This window comes from Atractosteus spatula, chromosome 28 (genome assembly GCF_055471065.1).
Source record: "Atractosteus spatula isolate fAtrSpa1 chromosome 28, fAtrSpa1.hap1, whole genome shotgun sequence".
Taxonomy (NCBI): Eukaryota; Metazoa; Chordata; class Actinopteri; order Semionotiformes; family Lepisosteidae; genus Atractosteus; species Atractosteus spatula.
Genome location: NC_142733.1, coordinates 8,951,869 through 8,977,994, shown reverse-complemented (window position 1 = coordinate 8,977,994; position 26,126 = coordinate 8,951,869). Strand labels below are relative to the sequence as shown.

General features: G+C 46.0%; 1 protein-coding gene across 2 annotated transcripts in view; it reads left to right on the top strand.

Annotated features, from left to right (window-relative positions):
- Positions 1-2,958: 2,958 nt before the first annotated feature.
- Positions 2,959-26,126, top strand: part of pik3r2 (phosphoinositide-3-kinase, regulatory subunit 2 (beta)) — a 46,311-nt gene continuing 23,143 nt past the window's right edge. The window contains exons 1-2 of one of the 2 annotated variants that reach the window (XM_088907396.1): positions 2,959-3,201; positions 14,782-15,511. In XM_088907396.1, the coding sequence (XP_088763522.1) occupies positions 15,187-15,511 (325 nt within the window). In that variant the 5' untranslated portion in view covers positions 2,959-3,201; positions 14,782-15,186. The remainder of the gene's footprint in view (positions 3,202-14,781; positions 15,512-26,126) is intronic. The other variant, XM_088907397.1, reaches the window with a different exon arrangement.

The following is a 26,126-nucleotide window of genomic DNA, read 5'->3' as shown; positions in this document are numbered from 1 at the left end:
GCCGTGGAGCATTGAACACACCTGAAGAAGGCTCCACGGCCGAAACGTTGTGTTCTTTCTTCTTTTTTTCAGCATGGAATAAACCTATTACTTGTGACATTGTTTATGTACCATTCAAGAAGAAATAATGATAAATGAGCATTATTTTCAGCAAACCCAACAAATTATCTTTTCTCCTACCCTTGACATCTTGACACTAGATCAGATGCTCCAACACACTTTTCAAAACTCAAACTAGGTTACGGGCGCTTGAATTAGAGTCTTTACTGACTAAAGGAATAAACTTTGCTGAGGTTGACTGGTCTTACTCAAACTCCCAGTTTCCTTTATTGCAGAGATCCAGTTTTTTTTTTCATTTCTATCCACGTGAAAGCTCCTTCTTTTCATAGATGTTCTGCAGTTATTCGTCCCTGTGCTCGTGTCCAGAATGGTGGCGGGCGTTGGATTCACCCCAGGAGGACCCCAGCTTTATCTGTAAAAACTCAGACTTCATCCCAGAACAGAGGAGATTTTTCTGAGCCAGGTATTCAGAATCCCCAAAGGGAAACGACAAGGGTGTCATCTTTGCATGCGGAAGGCTCCATGACAGCTATATCGCCCTGCAGCCTACTGAAGCTCAGCAGGTGTGAGTCTGGCCACTGCTTGCATGGGAGCCCTCATGGAAAAGCTGAGGCTGCTTGTTGTAGATTGTTCACCAGTGGTCGCCACATCTGATCAAACGATTATAATTGGCCTGTTTTTACATGGGTTTATATCCAATTTAAATTTTGATGGAAGCAACAGCTTTCTTAAAGTGTCTCTACCACCTGAAAAGTGGGAGAACCCCTGATTCAATGTAGCCCCATGTTGAACAGTAGATCTCTCTCTCTTTTTTTTTTCATTCTCCACCTTTGAATGCTAGTGAAACTTTGTTTCAGTGGAAAGGGTTTTGTGGGTCTGTCCAGTAATCTGAGAAACGGGGTGTGTCTCCATTCAACAGCATTAGGTTTGATTTCCCACATTACAGGCCCGTTACAGGAACTGGCTCAAACATGAGACATTTCCAGCCTCTCGTACTCCCCCCGTCCCCCTCGTCCCCCAGGGATAAAGGGGGGAGGTCCTACAGAAAGAATTGCGTGCGTTTCTGAATTTTGCCAAATTTCCTGTTCTGCACCTGCTCTGCGAAAAGACTGAAGGCTTTAGCTTCAGTTCCTATGGGTCAGCACTTTCAACCAGCACTTAAAAAACATTTACAGTCGAACCATTCTTGCCCTGCCCAGCTGCTTCCCATCCAAGTCCTTTATTGCTTTTGGTTTTGGCTCCCTTTGGAATGGGGACTTTTTTTTTTTTACAGGAAAACAAACATCTTCCACCATAGCGGAGATGTTAATAGGGCTGACTCCCTACAAATTCCAGGTACGGCTCCTTTTAAGAAAATATGAATAATTCCAGCGATATTTTCAGAATAAACTAAACAAAGCGGCACTTTAGAGCGTACAGGCAAAGACCTGTTAACACTCTGTCTGAAAGAGGATATGATGTAAAACTTTCCTATTAGAACACCCGTTAAGTGGCACCAGGGACTAATATTTTGTTCCCTCTAAAATCTTTCTCTTTCGTGTTCTAGCTGTGAATCAAAGTCTCTGTCTTCACCGACAGTTTTGTATTGCTCGGAGCTCACGCTGCCCCTTGTGGTACAGGCCGGCGATGTCTCATGCTGGATCTGCCCCCAGCTTTGACTGTGTTTTTGCTTTTTGGGTTCGATTTCAAGAGAAAACACAGAGTAACTACTGCATGAAGCGATTCTTTTTATTCCCTTGATGGCCAATTTTGTCCATTCTGATAATGTTACGTTTAGAAACCTCCGTGCCACAGGATTGGATCTAGAGGGTGTATGCTTTTGGAAACTCCCAGCCCGATCCTAGAGAGCCCCAGTCCGGTAAATTGCATAGGTCAAAGAAATGTGTTCAATGAAAGCTTAGACATGAAACTCTAGCCTCAAAATACATAATCCACCAAGTTTCCTGGTCTTTTTAAATCACCAACAGCCAAATGAATCACGTGAATCATCACCAGCTAGTCTGAAAAGTGTTAAACTAGTCCAGTGACGCTAATGAACTATGAATGAATTATATCATTAAAGGCAGAAGTGGAAGGAGACAGACACTGCAGGCCTCCAGCACTGAGCAAAGTTCATTAAGCTGATTAACATTTGTCATCAGGGTTAACCAACAGGAGATCTACAGGCTAGCAGTGTGTGGACACTGTTGAAAACAGAACAAGCTGTATACAAATGCAGGCTTGGCACAGCTTTGCAAATGCTGTCTGTGGGTTCCTTTCTTAAGTTTTTCTTAATTGATTTCCACCTCAATCAGCTCTCTCACTGATTAAAGTGATTAGGTGCTTGTGCAATGGTCAACATCACTCTCAGATGTCCATAATAATATCCCATCCCATTCATAACCAAACTCCATATACTTTTTTTAAAATAAAAAACAACCAAGCACAAATAGTTTATTATGCAAATGTATTTGATAGATGTGGCATTGCATACAATGCGATTTTATACCATCATTATCCTTAAAGCTTGCAGACAACATACCTAATTCTTAGCCATTCAAATGAAATCATACATTTCAGATTAATTTATAGTAAGCCAACTACAATGTAAAGGCCCAACAAATAATGAAGCTCTGTAAATATGGGCTCTGTACACAGTAAAGAAAACCAAGTCTGAAAGCTGAAAAATCTCGCTGCTTCTAATTTCTCTGTCCAAATGGTGAGATGATGAAGGGTGTCTATGTGCGCGGGTATTCTGCTGATCCAAAAGGTTGTAGAAACCATCCTAAACACTCAAAATCTGCCAAAAAATCAAAAGCACGCAGCTGCGTCCAGCTCGGCTCCAGCAGTCCCACTGAAACCACAGAGCTCGCTTTCGTCATTCCGCCCCATCCCGGACTTTTCCGGCGCATTCCGATCGCGTTCGTGTCTTTCCGACGGGCTCGTGTCGGCGCTGTGCTGGAACATGGCTGTGCGGGGAGCTGCTCGGCTGGAGAGAGAGGGGTGAGCGAGCGAGGCAGCGAAAAGGGAGGTTTAATAACGACGCTTCCATGTCTGGGCGAGGGCGCAAGGCTGCACGGCGTGGCTGAGAACCCGGCGAGACCGCGAAGAGCTCCGCTGCGCCCGGCGGCCCGACGGGGGGGGGGAAAAAAGTGCTCGTCGGTGAGTTTCTCTAAAGTTCTTCTCTACCTCCCAAAAAATTGTAGTGTAGCGAAACTGAAAAATGGTGGAAGGAAGTGCTGCCGAGCTACAAGTGTGCAGGACCTATGCGCAGAGAAGTGGCTGGGGCTGAGGTGCCTGCGGAGAAGTCCGGAAAACAAAATCCGCGACTGTGTCAGACCCGTGTTTGCAACGGTGATATTATTAGTTTGCGCCGGTCGGCACACTGAGCGTGTCAGCCCCTCCAGCCGTCGAGCTGTTCTGCAAATGGAGAAATGCAGGTACTTCAAGCTCTTGAAATGTACCGCACACACACACACAAAAAAAAAGAAACGAAATATTTCGCCGTTTGCGATCGCTGAAGTTTTAGCTGAACTCTTTGAGGTGGATGATCTCGGGGTTTTGAGGAAACCTCCCTAGTCAAGATACCTCGTTGTTTCATAGTTACTTGAGTTTTTTCAACTATCTTTGAAAAGATAGGGGTTGGGGGGGGGGGGGGTAGGTGAATGTCTTTTTGCGATTATTGTCTGAACGTTTTAAATGCGACTTTCAGTTTTGAAACTTTTTTCACTCGAATCATATCAAATCCGTTACTTGTTCGCCCTTTTGGACTAACTTTGCTGCATTTTTTCGGTATCTCGTCCCAAAAGCAATTTGGCTGCATGCCCGGTGCTCAGACCCAGCTCGAACGCTCTTGCAAGCTCCCGTATCTCGCATAGAGCTGCTGATCCTGTACTGTTGGAACAGTTTTTAATTTATCCATGCAGTGTAACAATATTTATCTTTATTACAGTTCGTGCATATTCGTGTCCCAACTTGGAGAACTTTCACTGTTCTCTCTTTTTAAGCCGACCGACCGATTTTTTTTTTAAACGGAAAAATATTTGTCAGGAAAGCTGTCGGAATAATGCAACATTAATCGAAAATATATATATATATTGGCTGCATATATATGAAATTAAAGCATGGTAGGTATTTGCCGGGTTCTGTTGCGTGTAAAGACTGTGGCATTCTCTTGAAATGAGAAATGAAAAAAGTGTGCAATTACTGCAATAGGACAGACTCGGATTTATTTATACAAGTTTCTATTCCTTATTAGATTTCTGTGTTTAGCCCATGCGAACCCATTTGGAGCCTTATCATACAGGTGTGAATAGACCGTTAATAATCAGTTACTGACTGATCCCCTAAAAGCAAACAGCGTTTTTAATAGACATGAATGTTTAACCTATTTATCATGGTGATTATCATCGTGATCATCATTCCTAAATATAACTTACTGCAGCAGCAAGGCTTATCAGTGGTTAAAGTTTTGGTCAGTTTGGTTTAGTATTTATCTGAAGGAGGAACCTGCAAATTGTTAAATACCTGCTGAACGTGTTAAACCATCTTCTGACTTCAAGGGTGCTCAGATATTTCACTTTGTGAAAGGAAGCAGGCTATTGAACTGCACATGATAGCAGCCCGAGTCACTGCAAGTCAGGCGAGAGGAAGCTCATTTATATCTGTTTTTAAAAAAAAATAAATAAACCGGGGATGTCAGCTGGGCTTGTTTTGTCTGGTGCGGGATATTGGATCCGAAAGGAGGCATATTGTGCATATCTGACTGTATAAAAACAAACGTGTTTGTAAGACGGGTGTCAGATTCTCCGTGCAGGGCATTAACCCCTTCATCACCTTTGCCTCATGCTGGCGGCGGTGAATCTCCAGTGGGGGCGTCGCCGTGGCAACGGGGAGCCCGGGGTCACGATCCCGAGCTTGATGCTGGGGGGGGCGGGCCATCCTCCGCTGTGCGTGTCCAGGCCCGCCTGTCTCGCTGGCGCGTGATCCGGTGAGCTGTCTGGACCGCAGGCTGGTGTCGGTGGCCGGATCTCCTGTTTCTAGGGGCACACACCTGGCAGACCCAAATCGCGAGGTGTGGCTTTTTGATGAACCGTTTTTTCGTCCGGGACGGTGCCCTTCGCTTCTGGGGAAAGCACCCAGTCTCATGGGGCCGAATTCCTGTTTGTCCCCCGAGCCACAGCTTGGCATTGGGTATTTCACAGTCAGCGAGGCCTTGATCGCGGGCAGCGTTCAGCTTTCAAAGAGAAGGCGGAGTTAAAGACCACCGGCAGGGCAGACAGGGCAGGACAGCATTGCCTTCACTGGGCAGAAGATTCCTAGGGGCACCAAGGCAGGCTCATGGAGCGTGAAGAAGAGTTCATGGAAATCCCAGCTCAGTGGGGCACAGTGGCGCCTCCCTGTGGCCGGGGCACAGGTGCGAGTTCAGAGTCGTTCGTGAAAATGAAGCTGCAAAGGGTCCAGCCTCGAAGAAATGTGAAGAATTTGAGCGAATGCTGACACCAGGTCTTTCGGTGTTCAAGTACGAGTTATAGATCTCTTCCTCATCGAAGAGGCGTGTTTTCCCATTGTCTAAATTCCGAAAATGTTCAGGATTGTCTGTCACGGAGGTCAGTGAGCTTCAAGCAGCCGACCAGCTTTGCACAGCATTCCTTCTCAGAGCATCAGGTCTGATTTTTGCTGCTCACATTTGCAAATGACAAATGATTTAATGACTTATGATGCATTTCATACAGACATCTTTAAATGTGTCTTTTTCTCAGTGTGTCAAGTGTCGGTGTGTTTTACTGTGCATTGAAAAAGCCTTTTTGCAGACTTCAGGTGCAGTTGTTGCAGTGCAGTCCTGTTTCTGCATGACTTTTTTTTTTACATGCACAGTCCCAGGAAAAAATCCATTGACATGTTCTGCAGAGCAATGTAATGGGTAAATTATTTGGAATCCATTACTTAGTAGTGTGCAGGTATATATGTAAAGAAAAGTAGATATTTGTATGGTCCTTTTACAGTTCTGACAGGAACATATACACACAGGCCCTCTGTGTTGCAGTAACTGTCCTTCATAGCAGATGCAGTTCCTCATGTTCCACATGTTCTGTAACCACTGAGCCCTGTGACAGCAACACTAAGCAGTCCCAGCTTTACCTTCAGGCCGCTGGATGAGGTTATCTGAGGGGTTAAGAAAAAGTTGTGCATTTTTTGGGGGGCTTCATGCAGCACTTCAAAGGCAGAGATGAGCACGATCGCTTAGTGTCCCCAGTGCCAGCTTGTTGAAAAATGTTTGGTTTCGTCCTTTTCGTTAACAAAATGTGCACTGAGCTAATGTGCTGTGTCATTAAGCAGGCTGGGATTTGTATGCTCAATCCTGGACGTGCATTATTGCAAGCCACAATGTTATTGTAATTACTCCTGCAGTAATTCAGGAATATGTGCTCTCTCTGAGTTCTAAGTAACTGAAGTGTGAAGAAGGTGGAGTTGTGGGGTCAGACACTCGATCGCTGCCTAGATACATTTTCTAATATTAGAACATTTCCTTGATTTGTTAGAGCTTCTCTGGTGATTTAGAAGCACATGTTGGCAGGCCACCCAATAGGAGGCTAGGATACAATTTAGCATTCTCTCTCTCTGGCAACAGCGAGTTTCTCTCTTTTATTTATTTTTTTTGCCTGTTTGCGCCTCTGAACTGCAAAAAAAAAATGAAAGAAAAAAGAATTGCAAAAACCGGAGGTCTGCAGCTCCTGCTCAGAAAGTCTGCTGCACTTACTTTCCCGGGCTGTAATTATGATTATGATTATTTTAATTGCTTAAGTTTAGTGTGAGAGTGTGTGTGTGTGTGGGGGAAGAGTGGGGGACAAGGGGGTGCTTTTCAAATGGAAATAGATCGGTACAGGAGCACAGAAACGCCAGCGTCTGCAGCAATGTTGCGAATTTGGGAGAAAAAAAATCGGGAGCAAAGGATTTTGGGGATGGATGGCGTGAGGGATCTGCGCTGTGGTTGGGTCTGCCGGTGCCACGTGCCCGTGCTGGCAACTTTGCACACAGGGGTTGTCAAATTGCGTGCCTGCTGTGCCAGCCGAGTGGCCATTCTGCCTAGAGCTGGGGTGAGTGCTGTCCGGAGATGGAGTGCGTGCCGGTGTACAAGAGTAATTGTGTCATTAGTGCGAGCGCTCATATTGCACGGAGCGGGGCTTTGCAGGTGGTCAGGGGTGCGCGCGTCGGAGTTTGCAGTTCAGGTCGGATGACTCTTCCCGAAGGTAAGGAGAGGGGTGAGGAGGGGAGGGCACCAGGGAAGGAAACGGCTCTCAAGTGGAGCCTTAATTTCATCCCCTTTTGCCCTGCCCTGGGAGCGCCCAGCTGAATGAGAGGCTGGCACCGGAAAGCGGGGCAGGTGGGTTTCCCTTTCCCCTGGAAGAAAGTGGTGAATTGTGACGTCTGAAGGTTCACCTGAACACAGCCCATCTCCAGACCACCCTGCCCCCCCTCTTGAGAAGTCCTCGAGCATCACCATGTGTGCCTCTAACAAGCCCGCTGTCGTATTTTACGCCGATCCTGCTGGCGCACGGGCGTGATCCGACCCTCTTGCTTGGCGAGCCCGCTAACGCGACTTCCTCCGGGCTGCTCGTCTTGCCCTTTCCTTTTCTCTTTACCGAGAGTCCGCTGCACCCGCAAAAAATAAAAATACCCCCCCCCCGTCTGTCCAGTGTTTCAGAGTTAGTCTCCTGCCCCTTGACGCACAGAACCTCTCCCCCAAAGCAATCCCCTCGCTCCACCTTGCACTGGACTTCGGGTTTGAGACGGGGGGGAAGGGGGAGAGATTTGGTCACGCGGTTCCATTTTAGTACGCCGGGCTGCTGATCCGCTTTGCAGGGCTGGCAGTGTAAATGGTTTCGGCTGCCTGTGGCTCAGTAGAGGCTGATAAAATATTCGTGGGTGACGTCGCTGCGCTGCGAATTCATTGATCTGGGAGTCGGGCAGGGGAGGCTTGACATGGGTTTGGAGTTATTTCATCTGACTGGGAGTCGATGATTAACTAGGACACACGGAGCGGTGGCTTTTCCTGATGAGGAAGAGCACGTCCACATTTCTGACATGCTTAGGACTGGGAATTAATAAGCTGAAAGGCTTTGTGGTCAGCCTGTATTGTTATACTTTCATTTGGGGCTATTTCAAGTCTGCAGTTTTGACCGGGGTGTTAAATTAACGTGGACAGATTAAAAGATGGTGTGTAAGTTGTGTGACATTTAAGCTGTCACGGATATTTTGCCAGGAAAAATCCACATGGTTAAGCTTTTGTCGAAGCAAAGTCGTTGCTTTTGCGTGTTGCAGTATTTGGCAGTTCTGATGCCTTATACCTCGACTGAAACTGGGCGCTTTTAGATTTAAAACTTAAACGTTAATGTGACAGTGTTCATTAGAAAATGAAACGTGGCATACAATACTGTAGTTTGACAGTGTACTTGGTTTTTTGGAAGAAGAATATAAATAGGAAGTTGAATTTGTTGCTGAGACCTGAAAATGCATATTTTGACAGTTTTTTGTTGGGCTTCACAGAAATCTGTTTGGGCTGCAGTGCGGTTTGAGTCCTTCCGTTCTTCTGCATGATCTTCCTGGTACTCATATGAGCTTGTGGTCTTGAACTCCTCAGCACCAAGGGGACTGCAGTAGCAAAGCTGGAGGGCATTTTAAGTCATGTTTCTCGTGAGGAAAACAAAGAATTAGACTTAACTGTCTGTGACCAGAGTAGGCTTACTTAATAGAAAATCAGAAAAGGTTCAGAAAAATAAAAAACCGGGGACTGTTTTCAGAGTGCACACCTGATTTGAAGTGGCCAGCTGTCTTTTTGGTGTCTTGGCTTCCTATTGTGATTCCTGTGACTTCACCAGGGGAGGGAGAGGAAGAGTAGGTCTTCCTCTGTCCAGACAGTGCACTTTGCCATCACCAGCCACACTGCCCGCAGGAGGCGCTGTGTTCCTGAAAGGCGAGGCGAGCCCCTTGACCTGTCCTCGGTGGCGCCTGGCCGTTTGTGGATGCGGTGGTAGGTGGCTGTCGGCACGGCCCAGGCTCGACCCGGTGATTGAAGTGTTTAACCTGCGCTTTGCAGAGCATCGTTCCAGAATGGAACACTCAGGAGGCCCCTGGCGGTGTTTTATCTGTTGAAGTATTGCTGTATATGAATAGGCGCAAACGGGCTCTGAAAGCATCACACTGTTTCACAGGAGAGAGGAAGATTTGCCAACATGCTGTTAGTTAAGAACTGTAAAGTCTACTCTAGTGTTATAACTGAAAATCATGTCAACATGGTCATTTTGTTTGTTACAAACCAGGTGTTTGGGAGGAAATTAGGTGTTTTGAAGTTATTTTGTTTCACCAAGTGGCAGTTGATCTTATTAGTATTTTTCTAGTGTAAATTTTGTTTTTCCTTCACTCGTTGACGTTGACACAAGATTTTAAGAAGAAGACTTGAGAACTCCTGGTGAAAAAGTCCTGTACTTCATATTTTCCTGCCTAGTATAGAGAAATATTTTAAAAGACCTTGATTGTGATTGGCTGCAGAAAAATTAGCGATTTAGTTGATCTCACCAAGTGCCTTCTGGGAATGCATTCTGATTGGTCGTCTTGCGGTGCGAGACTTGAAGCGGGCTCCTCTGATTGGCCGCCGATGCTGGGTGGCTTGCGCTGGGGCCGCGCGGTGACGTTGTGCGTGTGATCGGCGAGCAGCAGTCGGAATGAACTCGCTGGCACTTGGCCGTGCGTCAGCAGCTGTGGTTTAACTCAAACATCTTCTTATGTCCCCCCTGTAATTTATTTTTGAATGAGGAGGGCAGTTTTTTTCCTGCCGTTTTAAACTGACTTTGACCTCCTTGCACCGAATCGGAGAGCCGTGAGAGCTCTCTGTCTCCTACCACTGCCCCCCTAAACCTTCCATTGCTGTGTAGCTCTCCGGTGGGAAAGGCAGTTCAATAACGGAGCCTTGGAGCTTTTGTTACTGCAAAAAGTTTTGGATCAAACATTGAAAAGCGAAGCCACTGATTCCAGTTTTGAATCCTGCCAAAGTTCCCTTACTTGTGAGGAAAGAAATTAGCTGAGGCCCAGCCAAGAGTTTGGGGTTTTTTAGAAATACTGTACTCTTAGGCATTTAACTCAAATTAGCCAACCGCTGTACAGTAAATGTCAGGGTTAACCAGAGGCTTTCTGGCTCGTTGTTCCATTGCATGTGCAGGCAGTGCTGCTTCTTTAGTGATCCCTGTCTGTACCGTAACTCACAACAACTCACAACCCAGCCAGAAACGGGTCGAGGAAACCCTTAACACGGCAGTCTGGGTACGAGGAGCTTGAGAAACCTTCCCGCCTGACATTTTTTGGGACCGTTTCGAAAGGAGTGGTTTAAAAAGAAAATCCGCCATTCCTAATAGCTGTGCGGAGTCGGATTGCTGATGGCATCCTTGCCGACACTTTGAAAGCGGTCGGCCAACTGGAGTCGTTTGCTTCCCGTGTTTAATGGCATTTTTCTGTTGTGCACCAGGAACGGATCCAGGAATTGACATCGTTTTTCCAGTCTTCCTTGTAGGATTTCCTAAAACGTCCTACCGTCCTCACAGAGAAGGAATGTTGTTAGGTCCGTCATTGTTCTCTGTACCCCTCTAACGGTCTAAAAATCATTTTTTATCTGAGTAGGCATAAGCTGGACCCTAACCAAATCCAGGCTTATGCTTCAACACCCACAAGCCTTCTCTGTCTGTCTTCATGTCTTCATTAGAAGAGGTGTATCCCACCTCTGGCTCACCAGATGGAGTCCAGTGCTTGCTCTATGCATAGTATCGGCACATGTTGTGCACAGTCAAAAGTGCAAATAATTAATTTTGCTCCAGCAGCCCCACAGCATAGCAGATGAGCTAGAGAAGTGAGCAGTTCCTCTAGCGATGAATTGAAGGGGAGGTTCAGGGAGGCCAGACTGTACAGGACTAGAGTGGGATTTAGCCAGGGCACTAAGGCAGCAGCCCACCTCTGATGATCATTGCTGTGACGCCTTTAATGATCGAGTAGCAGGTAGTCAGGATCTTGGTTTAATTAACGCCTCTTGAAGAATGGCGCCCACTCTGAACGTGTCCCCAGTCACAAGGGGAGCCTGGGTTGGTGGTTCTGGTTCAGAGGGAAGCATGGCACCTACTGGTCCATCAGAGCCACTGGTTGTAATGTGGCTTTGCTTAGCGGTCTCGCATCCCTGTGCCGACCAGGCCCGGCATTGCTCAGCTGCTGGAATCTGACCTCATCAGGTTACAAGGCAGAAATGCTGGTTCAAGGCGGGGATCGAACATTTCACTGCAAAACGCCATCTTGTCTCATTCCAGATCCCTTAACAGTGTGAATTCAGGCAGTCAGAACAAATCATGAAAGTCCCCCGTCGTTCTCTTCTACCTTCAGAACTATTCCTTCACTTAATAGCTCTGTCTTGCCTACAGGTTGTTTTCTGTACTTTAAGGATTTCTAAAGTGTCTTTGTTTAGGCCAGATCTTTCTCTACTTCTTTCCTTCATGGGCTGTACCGTAGGCCCGTACGTGACAGGGGCTCGCTGTGCCGGATCCAGAATCTGTGCTGGCAGAGCGTGCAGTGCAGTGCGACTGTAAACATTTAAATGTTATGTAATTAAGGACGCTGGAATGATGTAAGCTGATACTTTGCAGTTAAACGCTCGGTGCCAAACTTCATGCAAAATTACTAATCCCACTAGAATTTTGGCTGCGCTTGCAGCTAATTGCTGTATACTCTGAAGATATTTGATTGCAATGCAAATGGGATATTTGAGGCATGGATGTGAAGTCATTACAGATGGTTTTAACCCCTTTTTTTGTCCTGATGCTTCTCTGTTGGGGAAGATAGCACTCATTACTCCCCAAGTGGAAATTTACTGTCTTAGCGTGTCCCCCTCCTTATGGTAAGAACTCATAAGGTAAGGAAGAGGACTAGTTCCTTGGTTTTAGGGCTTGGTATTACATGCATTTTTGACATGTGATGTGTGAATCTGGTAAGTGCCCATATTGTGAACCCCATACTCTTGTCAGCAAACGTTTTTATCTCTATCTAAATAGCTTTGTACAAAGCTGTTATGTTTGACATTTGTGTGCTTGAGAAGACAGTTGTAGATCTATCTGGGCTCAGAAATGTGTAAATCGAGGTCTGCTGTACCATACCTTTTCAGGGATCGTGAGCGGCTATAAGCCAAGGGTCAAATGCCAACTAATATGTGTGGTATTTGTACAAAGCCTTATAAAGTTGAAATGGGTACTTTCATCATTTGCTGTCAGTGTCTTAGAGAGCGTAAAAATTATATGAATCTGCCATCATAAACAAAGACCATTTCATATGATGTCTACTTGGCAGAAAACTAAACCAATGACTTTGTAACTTTTAATGGACTCTTCTGTATTGGAGTAAAAGTGACAAGTGAGAAGAAATATGTACTCACTGTGCATCCTTACATTTTTCAGAAGTTAGTTAGACCTGGGGAAATATAAACCATCCAAAAGTGTTGCTTATATGGGCAGCTGTTGGGGGGGGGGGATAATTTTGGAGCGATTCTTCATTGCCGTTTTCCGGCCACAACATTCAGGCGAACTAGCTAGCTGGATTCACTGCTGGAAAACTGGGACAGGCGAGCGTCTTAAGGATGCCGGTGGTCAGTTTTTAGATCCCTAATGGAATCCTCCTCTGGAAGTTGAATAGCTGTTAGCGTTTCCACATTGGGAGCACAAAGGGAGGAAGATAATTGCCAGATCACAATTTCTAAAAAAGAAGGTTGTACAGAACTGTGTGTATGGGTTTAGGCATGCTAGTTTGAGAGGGCTGAGTCTGGGCTTGACAGGAAACAGGGCTTGTGTGCAAAGCAGTGGTGTGTGTATATGGGGGGGCTGGGCGTGTGGCTTTGTGCCAGTGAGATTTTATTGCCTTGACTGTCTGGCAGTTGGCGTGTAGCGAATGTAAGTAAAGGATCTGCATTCCATTATAGCTCTTGGGCGCAAGCCAAAATCAGATTGAACAGAGTTTCTTCTTATAAAAGAGAAGGTATTCAAGTCTGATAGGTTTTTTTTGTCCTTCACTTCTTTGCGTTCATTGATCTCTTTACTGTACGTGTCCGTAGTTATTTTTACATTTTTGTGTGCCCAGCGGTCTTGCCATTACTTTCTTAACGGTTGGTTACTTTTAGGTGCAGCCGGGCCCCTCTTCAGAATGAACTTTCCCAAGTCTTTGCATTGTCTGATCTAGGGAACTGGCTGAAACTAAGCGAAGTGGGTAGGCCGCACGCTGAGTGTATGTGGAGATCTCTTTTTTGCAGCAGAGCGTGTGCTCAAAAAGCTCCATCTGGCTGGGATTTTCTGTTTTTGTCATCAGTCTGGAGAGGCACATGTTCTGTAACTGTTGAGTATCAGGCTCAGGTGCGTGCAGGGTTCTCTATAGCATGGTTCGGTTAAAGTTGCACATTGTGTGCCGCTTTTCTAGAATTATACCAGGATGCCAACCTGTAATCTGAATTACATCTACAAGATTGTATATAGAGTGTAAAATCTTTTCACCTTTATGTGGGATTGCTAGCAGGATCTGTTTATATAGATACGATTATCAAGAAGAAAAATGGCCACTGTTGATTGGCTTTACATTCACTCATGACTACTGCTCAAAATGTTGCTGTAGTAGATGTTTCATCAGACGTGCATGCTTGCGCTTGAATGAGTTGGGGGTTGTGGTGTAGAAACTCCGAAGTGTCCAAGATGGGTCAAAGAATCGTTCACATGTGTCTGGGTGTTGCAGAAAAGTGCAGAGTACCAGCAGTGCCTTGGACACAAAGAGAGGCTTTCGGGAGATTCTGGAGAAGATGTTAGTGTCTGCAGAATGTTATGTTTTTTTTGGAATTGCACCCAAAGCTCTAGACTTTTTGACCTTCGGTCTGCTTTAAATGCTCCAGTTTGATGAGTAGTGAACTAGGGGCTGCAAGGTGGTAGAAAAATAAAAGATCAAAGAATTGGAACAGGGCTTTGAAATTAAAATTCAAAGGAGAAGTTGAAACGTGGGCATCATGAGGTGGAGGGAGGAATACAGAGCTCTTATTTGTATCAACTGTACAAAAATAAAGTTTTACTGTTGGAAGAAAATTTTCAACCTTAGAAATCCTACTGCTCTAAACTAGACTAAACTAGACTAGATTTGTAGCTCACTTTGCCTCTATAAATAAATCAAACTCACTCGGGGAAAAAGAGGTCCTTTAAGTACACAGGCCTCCAGTGCTATGTCCTTAGTCTAAAAAAAAAACAAAACTTTTTTGTGTGTGCTAACTAGCGAATCCGAATGTACAGTCTTTGAAGTGGGGATTAGAAGAGAGTTACGACAGCTGTACTGAAGTCCCTTATTTATATTTACTTCCAGCTGCCTCAACAGGCTTTTTGTGAGCGTGCAGTAGTCCTAATGCGATGTGTGCTGTCACAAGGACTGAGTGAAAGGCAGAATGGCTGCAAGTTCAGAGGGACCTCAGCCGACTTCTGAGCCGCAAGCCCTGTGAATGTGAATTTTTTCAAGGATGAAAATGTCCTTTTCAACTCGATTGCCCAGCCTGTAAGGACAGGAGCGAAAAAGATGCTCTGGGGCTGATTTTCTGCTCCCAGCAGTTGAAGCCTCCATTTTTAAAAAATGTTTGCTGCAGAATGTTCCCGCTCCGAAACTCACCTTTCCTCCTCCTTTCCCTCCTCTCCTTTTTAGGTGTCGGCGTGGGACTTTGAGGCGCTAGTCGAGGCCGCGGCCTCCGAGGGGGACTGAGAAACGCACGGCCCCGCCCGCCCGCCCTTGGCATGCCTACGAAGCGGGAGTCGCCCGCGCCTGCCACGCTCCAGCCCCGCCCCGCAGACCCTCGCCACCAGCCCCTGTGAGGAGCATGTTGCCTACGCTGTCCCTCTGCTCCATTGTGTGGTTAAACCGGGGGTTCAAACTGAGGAAAGCTCTCCTGTCCAACACAGGACAGCACTGATCTCTCGCCTCCCTGCCTCGGCCCACTCTAGCATGCTCCTTAGTTTCGGCTCATAGCGCCGTCGACCGTCGAGAGACTCTCTCCTTGCCCCCGCCCGCCTCCGGCCTGTAGGACGAACCCCCACGGCCCAGCGCTCGCCAATGTCTGCGGAGGGCTTCCAGTATCGTGCGCTCTACGTTTACAACAAAGACTGGGACGAGGACGTTGACCTCCAGCCCGGTGACCTGCTGACCGTCAACAAGGCCTCACTGCTGGCCCTGGGCTTCAAGGAGGGAGATGAGGAGAGACCCGGGGAGCTGGGCTGGATGGTGGGGGTCAACGAACGCACGAAGCAGAGAGGCGACTTTCCCGGGACCTACGTGCAGTACGTGGGGCCTGTCAAGATGTCGCTGCCTCTCAACCAGCCGCGGTTCCAGAGACCCCTGCCCGCTGCCCCCAGGCCCGAGCCCCCTCCTGTGAGGCAAGGTAGGCCCCAGACACACCGCCATCGCTCACCCCCGGGATTGAAACACGCCGCGGCCTCATCACGGGGGGAGGGGGGTCATTCGGGCGACTTCTAGTGTGGCACCAGGCAGGGCGCGTCCACCGTGAGCTGACTCAAGTGGGGCAGAAAGAGCCGGTGAACTGCTGGAAGATCTGGAGCAAAGCTTTGAAGGTTGAAATGCCAACCAGTAACACTAACAGTAGCAACAGAAAGTTAAGAGTTACGTAGGGCAAAGTTTTGGTTGTCTGTGTCAGGTTAGGTTCTGTGTTTTGCACTGAATTTGTCCTTTTGTTCCACTCCTGATCTGTCTGCTTCTTCATGTTGCAAACAAATAGGTGGCCCCTTTTGATATCTTTGGTTTGAAAACCAAGCTTGAGTGATTGTCATGTTTGTTTATGGCCTGCGTGGGGGCTGTATCAGAGGTTTGTACTTGAGAGGCTATAGTAAATCCTTAAATAACGGGTTACAATGGAAAAGTAAAATGCCTATTCCAAGTAGTAATTTGATAAAGGGAGCAGTCAGAGATGTTTGCAGCTAGTTTCGTGGGTTTTCTGGAGTGCTGTCAAGGAGAGTGATTTGTCAAGGTGCTCCAGGTAGCCTTCCAAGAGTGGATGAGTCCTAGCAAAGGGCGAATGCCCAGTATACTTGAACAGAGGCTGGCCTGTGTGAGCTGTGATGCACTGTAGCAGGCTGGTTCAGAAAAGTCCTCAGTAGGAAGCTCAAGGCTGTCCAGCAAACAGCCGAGTAGTTTTGGGAAGCAGTGGGAGGTCTGGGCGGTGTGTGTGTGAATGCCAGTTACATTAAGCCAAATCGAAAAAGAAGGGTTCCATCACCATCGTGCCTCTGTGATCAGGTTGGAAGTGCTACGCAGTGTCTATCCACCCTTTCAATCTTTGACATAGATCCTTGGTAGCTGCCACTACACTAGGACTGCAAATCTTGAAGTGGAGGTTTTAGAGTTACCTGGGTCACCAGAGTTACCTGCACGTGTTGTGGCTAAGTCTGAGAAATGCAGGGAAGAGTGTGTGTGAGAGGAGCCCCACAGATACCGTCCTTTCCCCTGCTGCACATCTGTGTAGTCTAGCGATTCAGGCTTCTCACAGGAGCAACCCAACGGCCTGCCTGCCACAGCCCCCGCCTGTTGTCATTTTGTTATCTGGACTTTGCCCACTTCCCCATCTCCGAGAGAAGGTTTTCACTCACACCCCCGGAGACGTCGTGAAGGACCTTATCGGAATAAGCCGGCACTTACAGAGGTCTCTGGTGTCTGCTGCAATATTAAAGCCTGTGTCCTGATTCCGTGCTGTGTGATGATGTCATGCTCTTTGAAAAACTGCCAATGTGCACCCCCTTAGGGTGCATTTTAGATGATATGCATTGGAGAAAAAAATCAATCAAGAGAAATTGAAACAATATAGCAGAATTATCCTAGAATTTTAGGAGCTTACTATATTTAAAACACTTTGTTGATTCATAGGAAAAGCTTTGGTTTTTATAAAATTAACATGATTATGTATCCCCTTTCTGCTTTTGCCGATTTAGCCACAGTTTTTGCAGGAGGATTTATAAAGATCATAGCTTGTTTGCCTTTTCCTGCTGTCTGCTGTGTAACTATGGACATGCTTTCCAGAGAACTGTCCAGACAGCATTAGTTTGTGCATTTTTGTCTCCAGAACAGGCCTGGACTACAGCTGAATGCTGTTGAGAAACAAATGACAAGTTTTTTTAAACCGTGTGAAATTGAACAAAAATCAGACACTCAAGGCTGACAGGGTGGCGCAATGGTTAGCATTGCATTCCAGACCTGGGGTGCTGTCTGCATGGAGTTTGTATGTCCTCCCCGTGTCCAAAGACAGACGAGGAGGGGGTTAATTGGCTTCTGGGAAAACGTGCCGCTTGTTAGAGTGTGGGCGTGCTTGTGTCTGTGACCTGCGATGGACAGGGGTCCCATCCAGGGGGAATCTCGCCTTTTGCCCTTTGCTTGCTGGGATAGACCCCAGCTCCCCCATGACCCTGTATTGGATGAAGCAGTTAGACAAGAGGTGGATGGGCAGTTACTTTACTTTTTAGTAGGGTATGTGGTGTGTCCTTTTCCTTCGTTGTTACTTTTAAAACCTGTTTCAAAGCATTTATTTGTTAGCCTACTGTAAAAGAAATGAACTTCCTTTTAGGAGCAGTTTTTTTAAATGTTATTAGATGTTGGATATGTTTTTTTTGTTTAATAAACAATAAAAGAAAAAGTGAATACTTAAGCTACATATTTTTGTGTACATAAATGTATAGACGTATTACTATAAACACTTCACTGATGCTGACAAACAACCTTTTAATGTGTGATTTAGCAGTTATATCTATGTTACATTGTTTATGTGATTGTGACTTATGCTTGTGCATTAACTAAACACATTTTTCAAATGTTTTTACAGTTCTATGTATACAGAAACAGAACTACACTTCAGGACTGTTCAGAGAAAACACATTGTAAGAGACTATCAATCAATTGTACACCATTTTGTAGCAAATAAAAATAATTCTGTTGAAATTACAAGGAAGTAAAAGCCATAGAATGAGACCAGATAAGGCAACAAAACTGGCAAAAAGGTGAGTGTTGTAGAATATTTAGTACATAGTGGGTCTGCCTTTATTTCTTACATTAATTACTGAAAAAATTAAATGAACAGATTAATCAGACTCAGTCAATAATAATTTCATGTTGGACTATCTGAATATTCTTCTCCCAGAACACCTCATGCAGAGCTTTGCTGAAGCCATAGCACCTTGATGATTTTATTCTCTTGAAGTCTCTTCTGTAGGAGATTTAATTGGACAATTGTGCGCGACAGAGAAAGAAATTCATACAACAGCTAAGTGCAGAATGTTCCATGAATGAATGAATTAGTGTGTTGTTTTTTTTTCATTTGAACATTACCTGCATTCTCGATTCACAAATACTGTCGTACTGGTGAAACTGCTGACTTGGTGGGGGGGGGGACTAAGACGTGTCAAAGACCGTAAACGCACCACCGGGAGAAGCAGCTCTCTCCTCGTTGTGAGGTTTGCGTGGCGTGCCAAAGGCGAACCCGAATCGCTTGTCCCGTTCAGCTGGCACCTGTCGGGGCTCTTGCAGAGCGTCACTCGCAGCGCGAGCTTGCTGGGATCCGTCAAGGGCGATTACGGGAGACTGCCGTCTGCGCGGATTAAACAAAGTCCAGGAGTCGCAGATGCTATTTCCGACTTCGCTTCGGCGCAGACTTTCCATTTCAAATCTGGCGAATTCAGCCAAAATGGAATGGGGGGGGGGGGGCCGAGGCGAAGTCGGAACAGCCTGTCCGTTTGTGTTTACAGCCCGCGCTCCTGCGAGGCCGTGTGTGTGCGCTTTCTCAAAATGTGACGGGTGTTTAAAAGCGGGGAGACCTTTGACATGCTTAAGACGTGCTTCACTCTCTGTTTAGGGACAGCAGGAAACGGGGTAATATTGTATAAAACAAGGTCTGATCACTGTTTGGAGCTGGAAGGAGAATAGGAGAGGTGCTCCATTGCTACTTCAGAGCAGTAGTACGTGTCTCTGACTGTTGCACAGTGATAGAGTAATGTAGTGCCTGGTTCATGACCACACCTTCATACAAATACGGTTGTGTTGTGCTGACAGTTAGTCCTTCCAGTGGCTTGGCATTAATGCGTGGTGATTCCTGTTTACTTCTTCATAATTCTTGCTGGTATTTGGCAGACCATTACTGTAACGGCCATCATAATTCATAAAAACAACAGGTTGTGCTGTAAATCTCTGGTCTTGATATTTTCTTCTAGTTTCTGCTCCCTGTTGCATTATTTTCGTTTACTAGTTGAAGAGTAAATGTCTGTTGGCTTCTTATTGACAAAAACCTCGCTGTAGCACTGGAAGAAAGGGTGATTTGGAGATGAAAGCTTTTTCGTAAAAACTTGAAGCCAGAGACAGCTTCTGCTTCTGCAAAGGCTGCACGTTTCAATCAACACAAAAACACTTGATCGTTTATGCCTCCAACGGCCCTACAAAAATGATTTTTAGTGGTTTAGGAAGCCGACTCCCACAGCGGAGCTGAATCTTTGTGCCTCAGGTTACCCTCGATGGGTTCGCGTGTGTCTGGCCTGTTTCTTCACTGCTCGGGTGAAGTGAGAACTTCAGCTGCCCCCAGTAACCCCTCTCCTTCCAGTCACCCATTACGAACGGCGATCCTTCGTGCAGGAGAGAAAGTGAAGAACGCGTGCGCCTGGAGATGACTTTTCATGGAGAATCCCTGCAGGAAACAAACTTCGAGCAAAGAAAAACAATCATTGGTGTCGTGTAATGGTGAAAAGGTATCTGCAGTGGAAGAAGCTGGTTGCCCAGTTCCACATGTACCTACTGACTGTGCATCTCGTCAAAGTTCATTCTGTTCATTTTTTCCCCTCTCTCATTCACACGCCCTCTTTCCCTTTCCTCCTCTCCTTCCCCCTCTATTTCTCCCCTCTCCTCTCTGTTTCACACCCCTTCTCTCTCTCTCTCTATCCTTCTCCTGCTCTCTCTCTCTCTGTTGCTCTCCCCCCCTGCCCTGAAGGAAGCAGTAAATTGTAATTTGCTGGGAGCTCGGGCAGTGCGCCAGCCCTATCTGGAGAAAGAACTTGTATATCAGGTAGGGGGCTTTTGCTGAGCAGGCACATTCCCCAGCAGTCACGTGACACCACTTCAATATTTGCCTTCTATTCATTCTCTTCAGGGGGCAGGTCAGCTCAGTGCCTTTCCAGACCACAAGCTCAGGGAGAAATGAAAATTGCACCTACAGCTGCCCAAGAAATTTATAGCTGTTAGGGCCTCCTTTTATACTTCTACCTCTCTGTGGTTTGCTCTCCTGCTCCGTGTGGCTCCCTTGCTTGGCCTGTCTTTTCCCTCTTTTTCCCTGTTATCTTATTCTCTCTCTAGCAATCAATCCCACGCAGTGGGTGTCTTTGGAGCTCTTTCTCCGTATGGTTCAGATCTTCCACGCACAGAATTTGTCAACCGAGTTTGAAGCCTACATTATCAGATGGCTAATCAATGCTGACTTTTTTTTTTTTGCTGAGGCTTCTTTTAGAAGGTTGTCACAGCGGGTTAATCAAACTTGAGAAAGACACAATGCTAATGTTCTGCCTTAAAGGTGAAATACAACTCTGGGGACTGAGCTCTTTATGTTAACGAATCAGTGCTGCACATTTACTGACCTCACGGGCTCAGCATCTGCAGATGGAATAAAGGTGTTTCAAGGCTTTTGGGGGGCTGTAATATTAATTTTACATAAAGAATTAACCCTCAAGTGCCTTATTTGGGGAGGGCAGTCATGATTATGATCACCAACCAATTTAGCTTTCATCCTCTTGTTGTTAAAATGGTACCACTAAAAATAAGAAGGCTAAAAACAAGGAACAGTGTTCACTTCAGAAGGGTTGTGTTTTTCTCTTGTTTTTGTCGCCGGGAGTCAAGGTTTTTGTGGTGTTCAGTGGCATTCAGTGTTTTAGTGTCTGTCTGAGATGCGGAGGAATATGAAATTTGTAACAGTAACAGCCGAGGGAGAAGCATTGCCAGACAGTTTAGTACAGAATTGGTTGCCTTTTTTCTGTTGCTGAATGCTGAACTGTACTGAGCACTCTTAATGGTTTTACAAGTGCCACAATGAAAATGTAAATCGATATTTAACTACATTTTGCAGAGGCTAGGAACAAAAGCAGTTCAATAGAAAGAGTAGTGTGGAGCTCCGGTGTGTTCAGCTGGAACGTGTGTGAGATAGTGCTGTTATACCCTTGAGCAAGATACTTCAAGTAAACTGGTCTTGTAAAAATACCCACCTGTATAATTGGATGCAAATGTAAGTTGCTTTGGATAAAAGCATCAGCCAGCATGCCCGCCTAAGTCAGTTATTCATGCAGATTTTTAGCTTTCTAATGGAACGGAAGACCTTGTTTTTGTCCTTTCTGGTTTGTGTTCTGATAATGAGGGGAGAATGGCGGGATCTGATCCCAGTGCCGGAGGATGATGTTCTAATCTGAAAAGGCTGGGGAGGAGTCCATCCATTTTTCCAACGGCTTTATCCAATACAGGGTCGTGGGGGAGTCGGAGCCTATCTTTGCAAGGAACGGGCACAAGGCAGGGTACACCCTGGATGGGACGCCAGTCCACTGCAGGGCACATACAGAGACAGCTGTTCCCAGCGTGTCTCTAGACTGGGGGAGGAAACCGGAGCACCCAGAGGAAACGCATGCAAAATACAGGGAGAACATGCAAACTCCACACAGACAGCACCCCAGGTCCAGAACTCAATCCAGGGTTCCAGCACTGCGCCTCTTGAGCCCGTCCCCCATTAAGATGTTTCTTTGAAAATTTGTAGGGCGTATTTGCAGAAGGAGACTGCAGCCCGTGCTCTCAAACCTGGCCATCTGGAAGGTGTTCCTCAAGCCTCAGGGGCACGGGGCAGGAGTGGAACTCCCACCTGGAGTTTTTTTGCCGAGCGTGAACGCCCGACTACTTACAAGCTGGGTTCAAGGGCCTGGTTATAATTAGGCTGTAAGCAAAAAGTGTCCGGTTAGGACAGTGTGAGCAAATGTGACATGAAATCCAATTTGCCAAGCAGGGAGGAATCCGCTGCATGGTAATCCCCTCAAGTGAGTCATTTAACTTAAGTTCTTTTTTGTTGTCTGTCTTTCCAATAGCTGAAGCCTCACAGTAGCCTTTTCTGTTCAGGGTGAACTAGTCTTTTTTTGTTGTTGCTAGACTCCCTCTCACTGTCTACTGCTGCAAGAATCTCTCCCCCACCCACCCCCCATGCCCCCCAGCCTTTTTTAACTTACCCATCTGATCCTGTTGCTGATGTCCCTTAACTACCCACTCCCAGAATCCCTTAAAAAGAAATCCCTCCCAGTCTTTTGGCAGCTACTGGTCTGTGTCGGCTTTCCAAAAAAAAAAATGCTTGGGAGGAATTAAGCTTTTACATGCTTGCTCTGCTTTATATCCCCAACCTTTGTAACAGCGCCAGGTGTGAATGGACACGCTATCCTACCATGTTGTTAAAGCTGATCCTTTCAAGACGTATAATAAGATTGTAAAAGAAAATCCTTGATTCAGTCACCTACTAGGTAACCTATCAACCCTGTAATGTCTGTAACCTTTCTTACATTCTGATTTCGCCCATTTAGAAGTAAATGATCCAGCTGACTTGCCTTGTGGATTCGTATCATTCTAGGCTGATAACTTGGATTACTAATGAGGGAGTGTGTGCACTTTGCAAAGGCATCAGTTCAGAGAACTGTCTGATCCTTACTGGATAGTCCAGCACAGACACTTCTTATCATCTTAAGTCCTACAGTATATACTCGTGTTTGTCTGGAAGAGTAGTGTGACATGCAATAGCCTGATCAATAAGGAATGGCGTCACAGGTGAAGTGATCATCCCGGACGATCCTTGGTCTGGTACTTCCCCACGGCCTAGTACTTTCACCCCCCACAGAAGGGAGGTAGGATCAAACCAGCGCAATCAAGAGACAACCTCGTCGTTCAGCAGCACAGAGCAGCACGTCTCGGACAGAGACGCAGAGCTCGCGTGAGGATAGAGCGTGGCTTTTGAAGGTGTCTCAGTTTTGATGTTTTTTTTTGTGTGTGTCTCTCAAGTCCCCAGTCCCGACTTTGAACATGCAAGCTCTTCCAGCAGTTGCATAACCTAGGCAAGCATGGCCGCATCCCAGGCTGATCGGGCAGTGAAATTAGGCGGTCTATCTGCTTGCGGCAAGGCTTATCAATTAAAATGCCAGATACTAGACAACAGTGGTCTATAGACCGGTCCAACAGCTGTTCCACTCAGCGAGTAGGGGTGGTGTAAACATTCTAAATGCGCGGGCCAAACAGACGCCACCCCAGCAAAAAAAAAACAGGCGAAGGGATCAAAGAATTTAACTCCTCTGGCTTGTTGATCGGTATACTCGCTCAGATCCCTTCCTTGTATCTGCCCTTGGGAGACAGTAGGCCACAAGAACCTAATACACAATGCATTCTTGTTGACTAATTATACATGTGTGTATTATTAAAATAATCAGAATAAGCAGCAAAAATAGCTGGCTTGAAAATAGTCCACGCTAATGTAAACGAACAACTCAGCCGTGAAGGCACGCACTGAGCTGGTGTTGAGCAATCCTTCGGAGCTTTCTGCATGCATGGAACACATGGCCCCGGAGTTGGGCTTGTTTCAGTTCATGCATTTATGTTGTGAAAAAATGTGCAAAAAATTAATGTGCAAAGCTAGCAGGAGGGTAGGAAGATTGCAGTCGGTACAGCCTGCATAAATTGTGATCCTCTTTTACACAGGACAAAAACAGATGTCTTGTGTTACACGTGCAGTAAAAGGTCAAAACCAGCGAGCTTAGATTTTTGCTCCCAAAGAGGCATATTGTTGTGGACGCTGGTTATTGGTACACCCATGTGAAACCCTCTTTCCAGTTTGTTTATGTGGAGAAATTCAAAAGTGGTTAGCTGGCCCTTGACAGAGAAGCAAAACATTTGATGTGCCTTCAGTGTAAAGGTATTCTAAACTTTCAGTCAAGGATGATTTTCAGAAACAGTGCGAGGAAGGAGCCAGTCTGTGAAGGATTATGTGGATTCCTTTCCTCTCTCATGAGGTGAATCAGTCATTTTTAATTGTGCGGCTGATTAATCAATACTGCAGGGCCTGGCTTAATGGAAGCACTGTGAGAATCGGTGCTCGGAGAGACAGTTGTAGTTGTTTGGTTTGATGGGGTGTTTTTCTAGGTGTTTTACTTCTTATGTATGAGGGGGTATCAGTATTAGCACTGCTGATATTTCACTACAGAATATAATTAAAAATCCATTTTATGCAGACAAGAGTTCATTTCTAAGCTATAGTTACAGGAGAAGTACATCAGTTTTGACTCTGCCCCAGCACATTCAGTCAGGGCTTGTGTAAATGATCCAATATCTGTCTTCACTCCTCCTCTCGATAGCAGTGGGGAACTGATGGGAGAACCTACATTTGCCTGGATGGGCCTGATTGGCTTATCTGGGAAGCATGGGACGTTTTTTGATGAGCAATTATGGCACTCGCTGTAAAGTAAAAATTCCCCGAATGCTCCATTCTCATGGGCTGAGAGCTTTTTTTTTTTACTGTTTTTCACTGCATCTTGCCTTCTGTACAAACAGCAGGGAGAAGTGCCTGCCTCGGTGGGCTCTAGGTGTTCCCGCCTGGCCTGTATGAGAATCGCAGACAGTCGAGCGTTCTGCTGGTCTGCAGGCGTGTTTGGAGTCATTGAAACGAAGGCAGTGAGGCAGTGCTAAGCAAGGGTGTATTTTAGTGTCAACCCCAGGCAAAGCCATTCTAACGCCATCCCAGGAAAAGTCAACGTGAACAATCCAACAGTGACTATTGTGCTCTTGTCCTTGTGCTAAATGCATGCGGAAGCATCATTGGTCATTCTGACAAAGCATGTAAGGTAGAAGCAACTTCAATGGGGTGAAATCGCAGGATGCCACAAGTTGGAAATGTGCAGCTCTCAGAACCATGTGATTGCGTTAGATTGCTGGTTAAGAGGAGATGAAAGTATGTTGGAGAGACGTTGGACAGTCACACATTTTTAAGCCAGTCCAAAATACTGTAGCTAATGAACTTTTTGTCCCCAACTCTTGTGGGGGGGACACAGGTTTGTCCACTATGTTGAAGGTGTTTCTATCTGAATTTTCAGGGAATGCCTGGATGAGATCCTCGTATCCCTTAGGTACTAGTAGCCAAACGAGCTCAATCTCTGCTCACTTGAAATATTCATCATGTTCTTACATTTCAGAGTTTTCATATAATTCACTATCATTTTTTGTTCCTATGTGGTGCTGTGCAAATCTGTGGTCTGTGAAGGAGGTGGGTTGACCACACTCTCGAGACGTAGCTTCCAAGATGGCTGAAGTGAAGCGAGTGAAGTCCGGTAATTGACCAAAATCTTTGCTTGCTGAAAAGAGAAGAATTTCACCTGGTCCTTTGCAGCCTAGGCATGTTGGCGAAAAAGATCAGATGCTCTGAGGGACTGGAAGAAGATTTTAAGAGACCAACCAAGGCTACTATAAGAAGCACATGATACATGAGTTGGTGATGGCATGTGAAAGAGACCAGAAAAAGTAGCAGGCGTAAATACGGGTTTCCATGGCTACAAAACTTGTTTTTTTTTTATGCTTTCGTTTGCTCTTTCCCGAGGCATGTTCAGTCGCGACTCTTAGTCACGCCAAGACGCAGACTGCTTAGGCAACTATAATTGGGTAATGATTAGTTGGTTTGCTCTCCAGAAACCAAGGATGACTTCAGGGCTACAGCTGCATTTCCAAAGATCTTTATACTTTTGCACGGAATCTGGCTGTAAGAGCCGCATTGCCCGAACAGTGAGCGAAGGTCGTGGTGGGAAGTTAAAGGGGTAGCAGGTCTCTCTCCTGCCTGATCGTTGCGTTGCGTTGCGTTGGGATTTGTGCAGCTAGTCTGTAAATGACAGCACTCTCTCCCCCAACCCATCACAGTCATCTCCTGTCCTTTAATTCTGCCAGTTTGGTAATACAGTTGGATGGTGTTG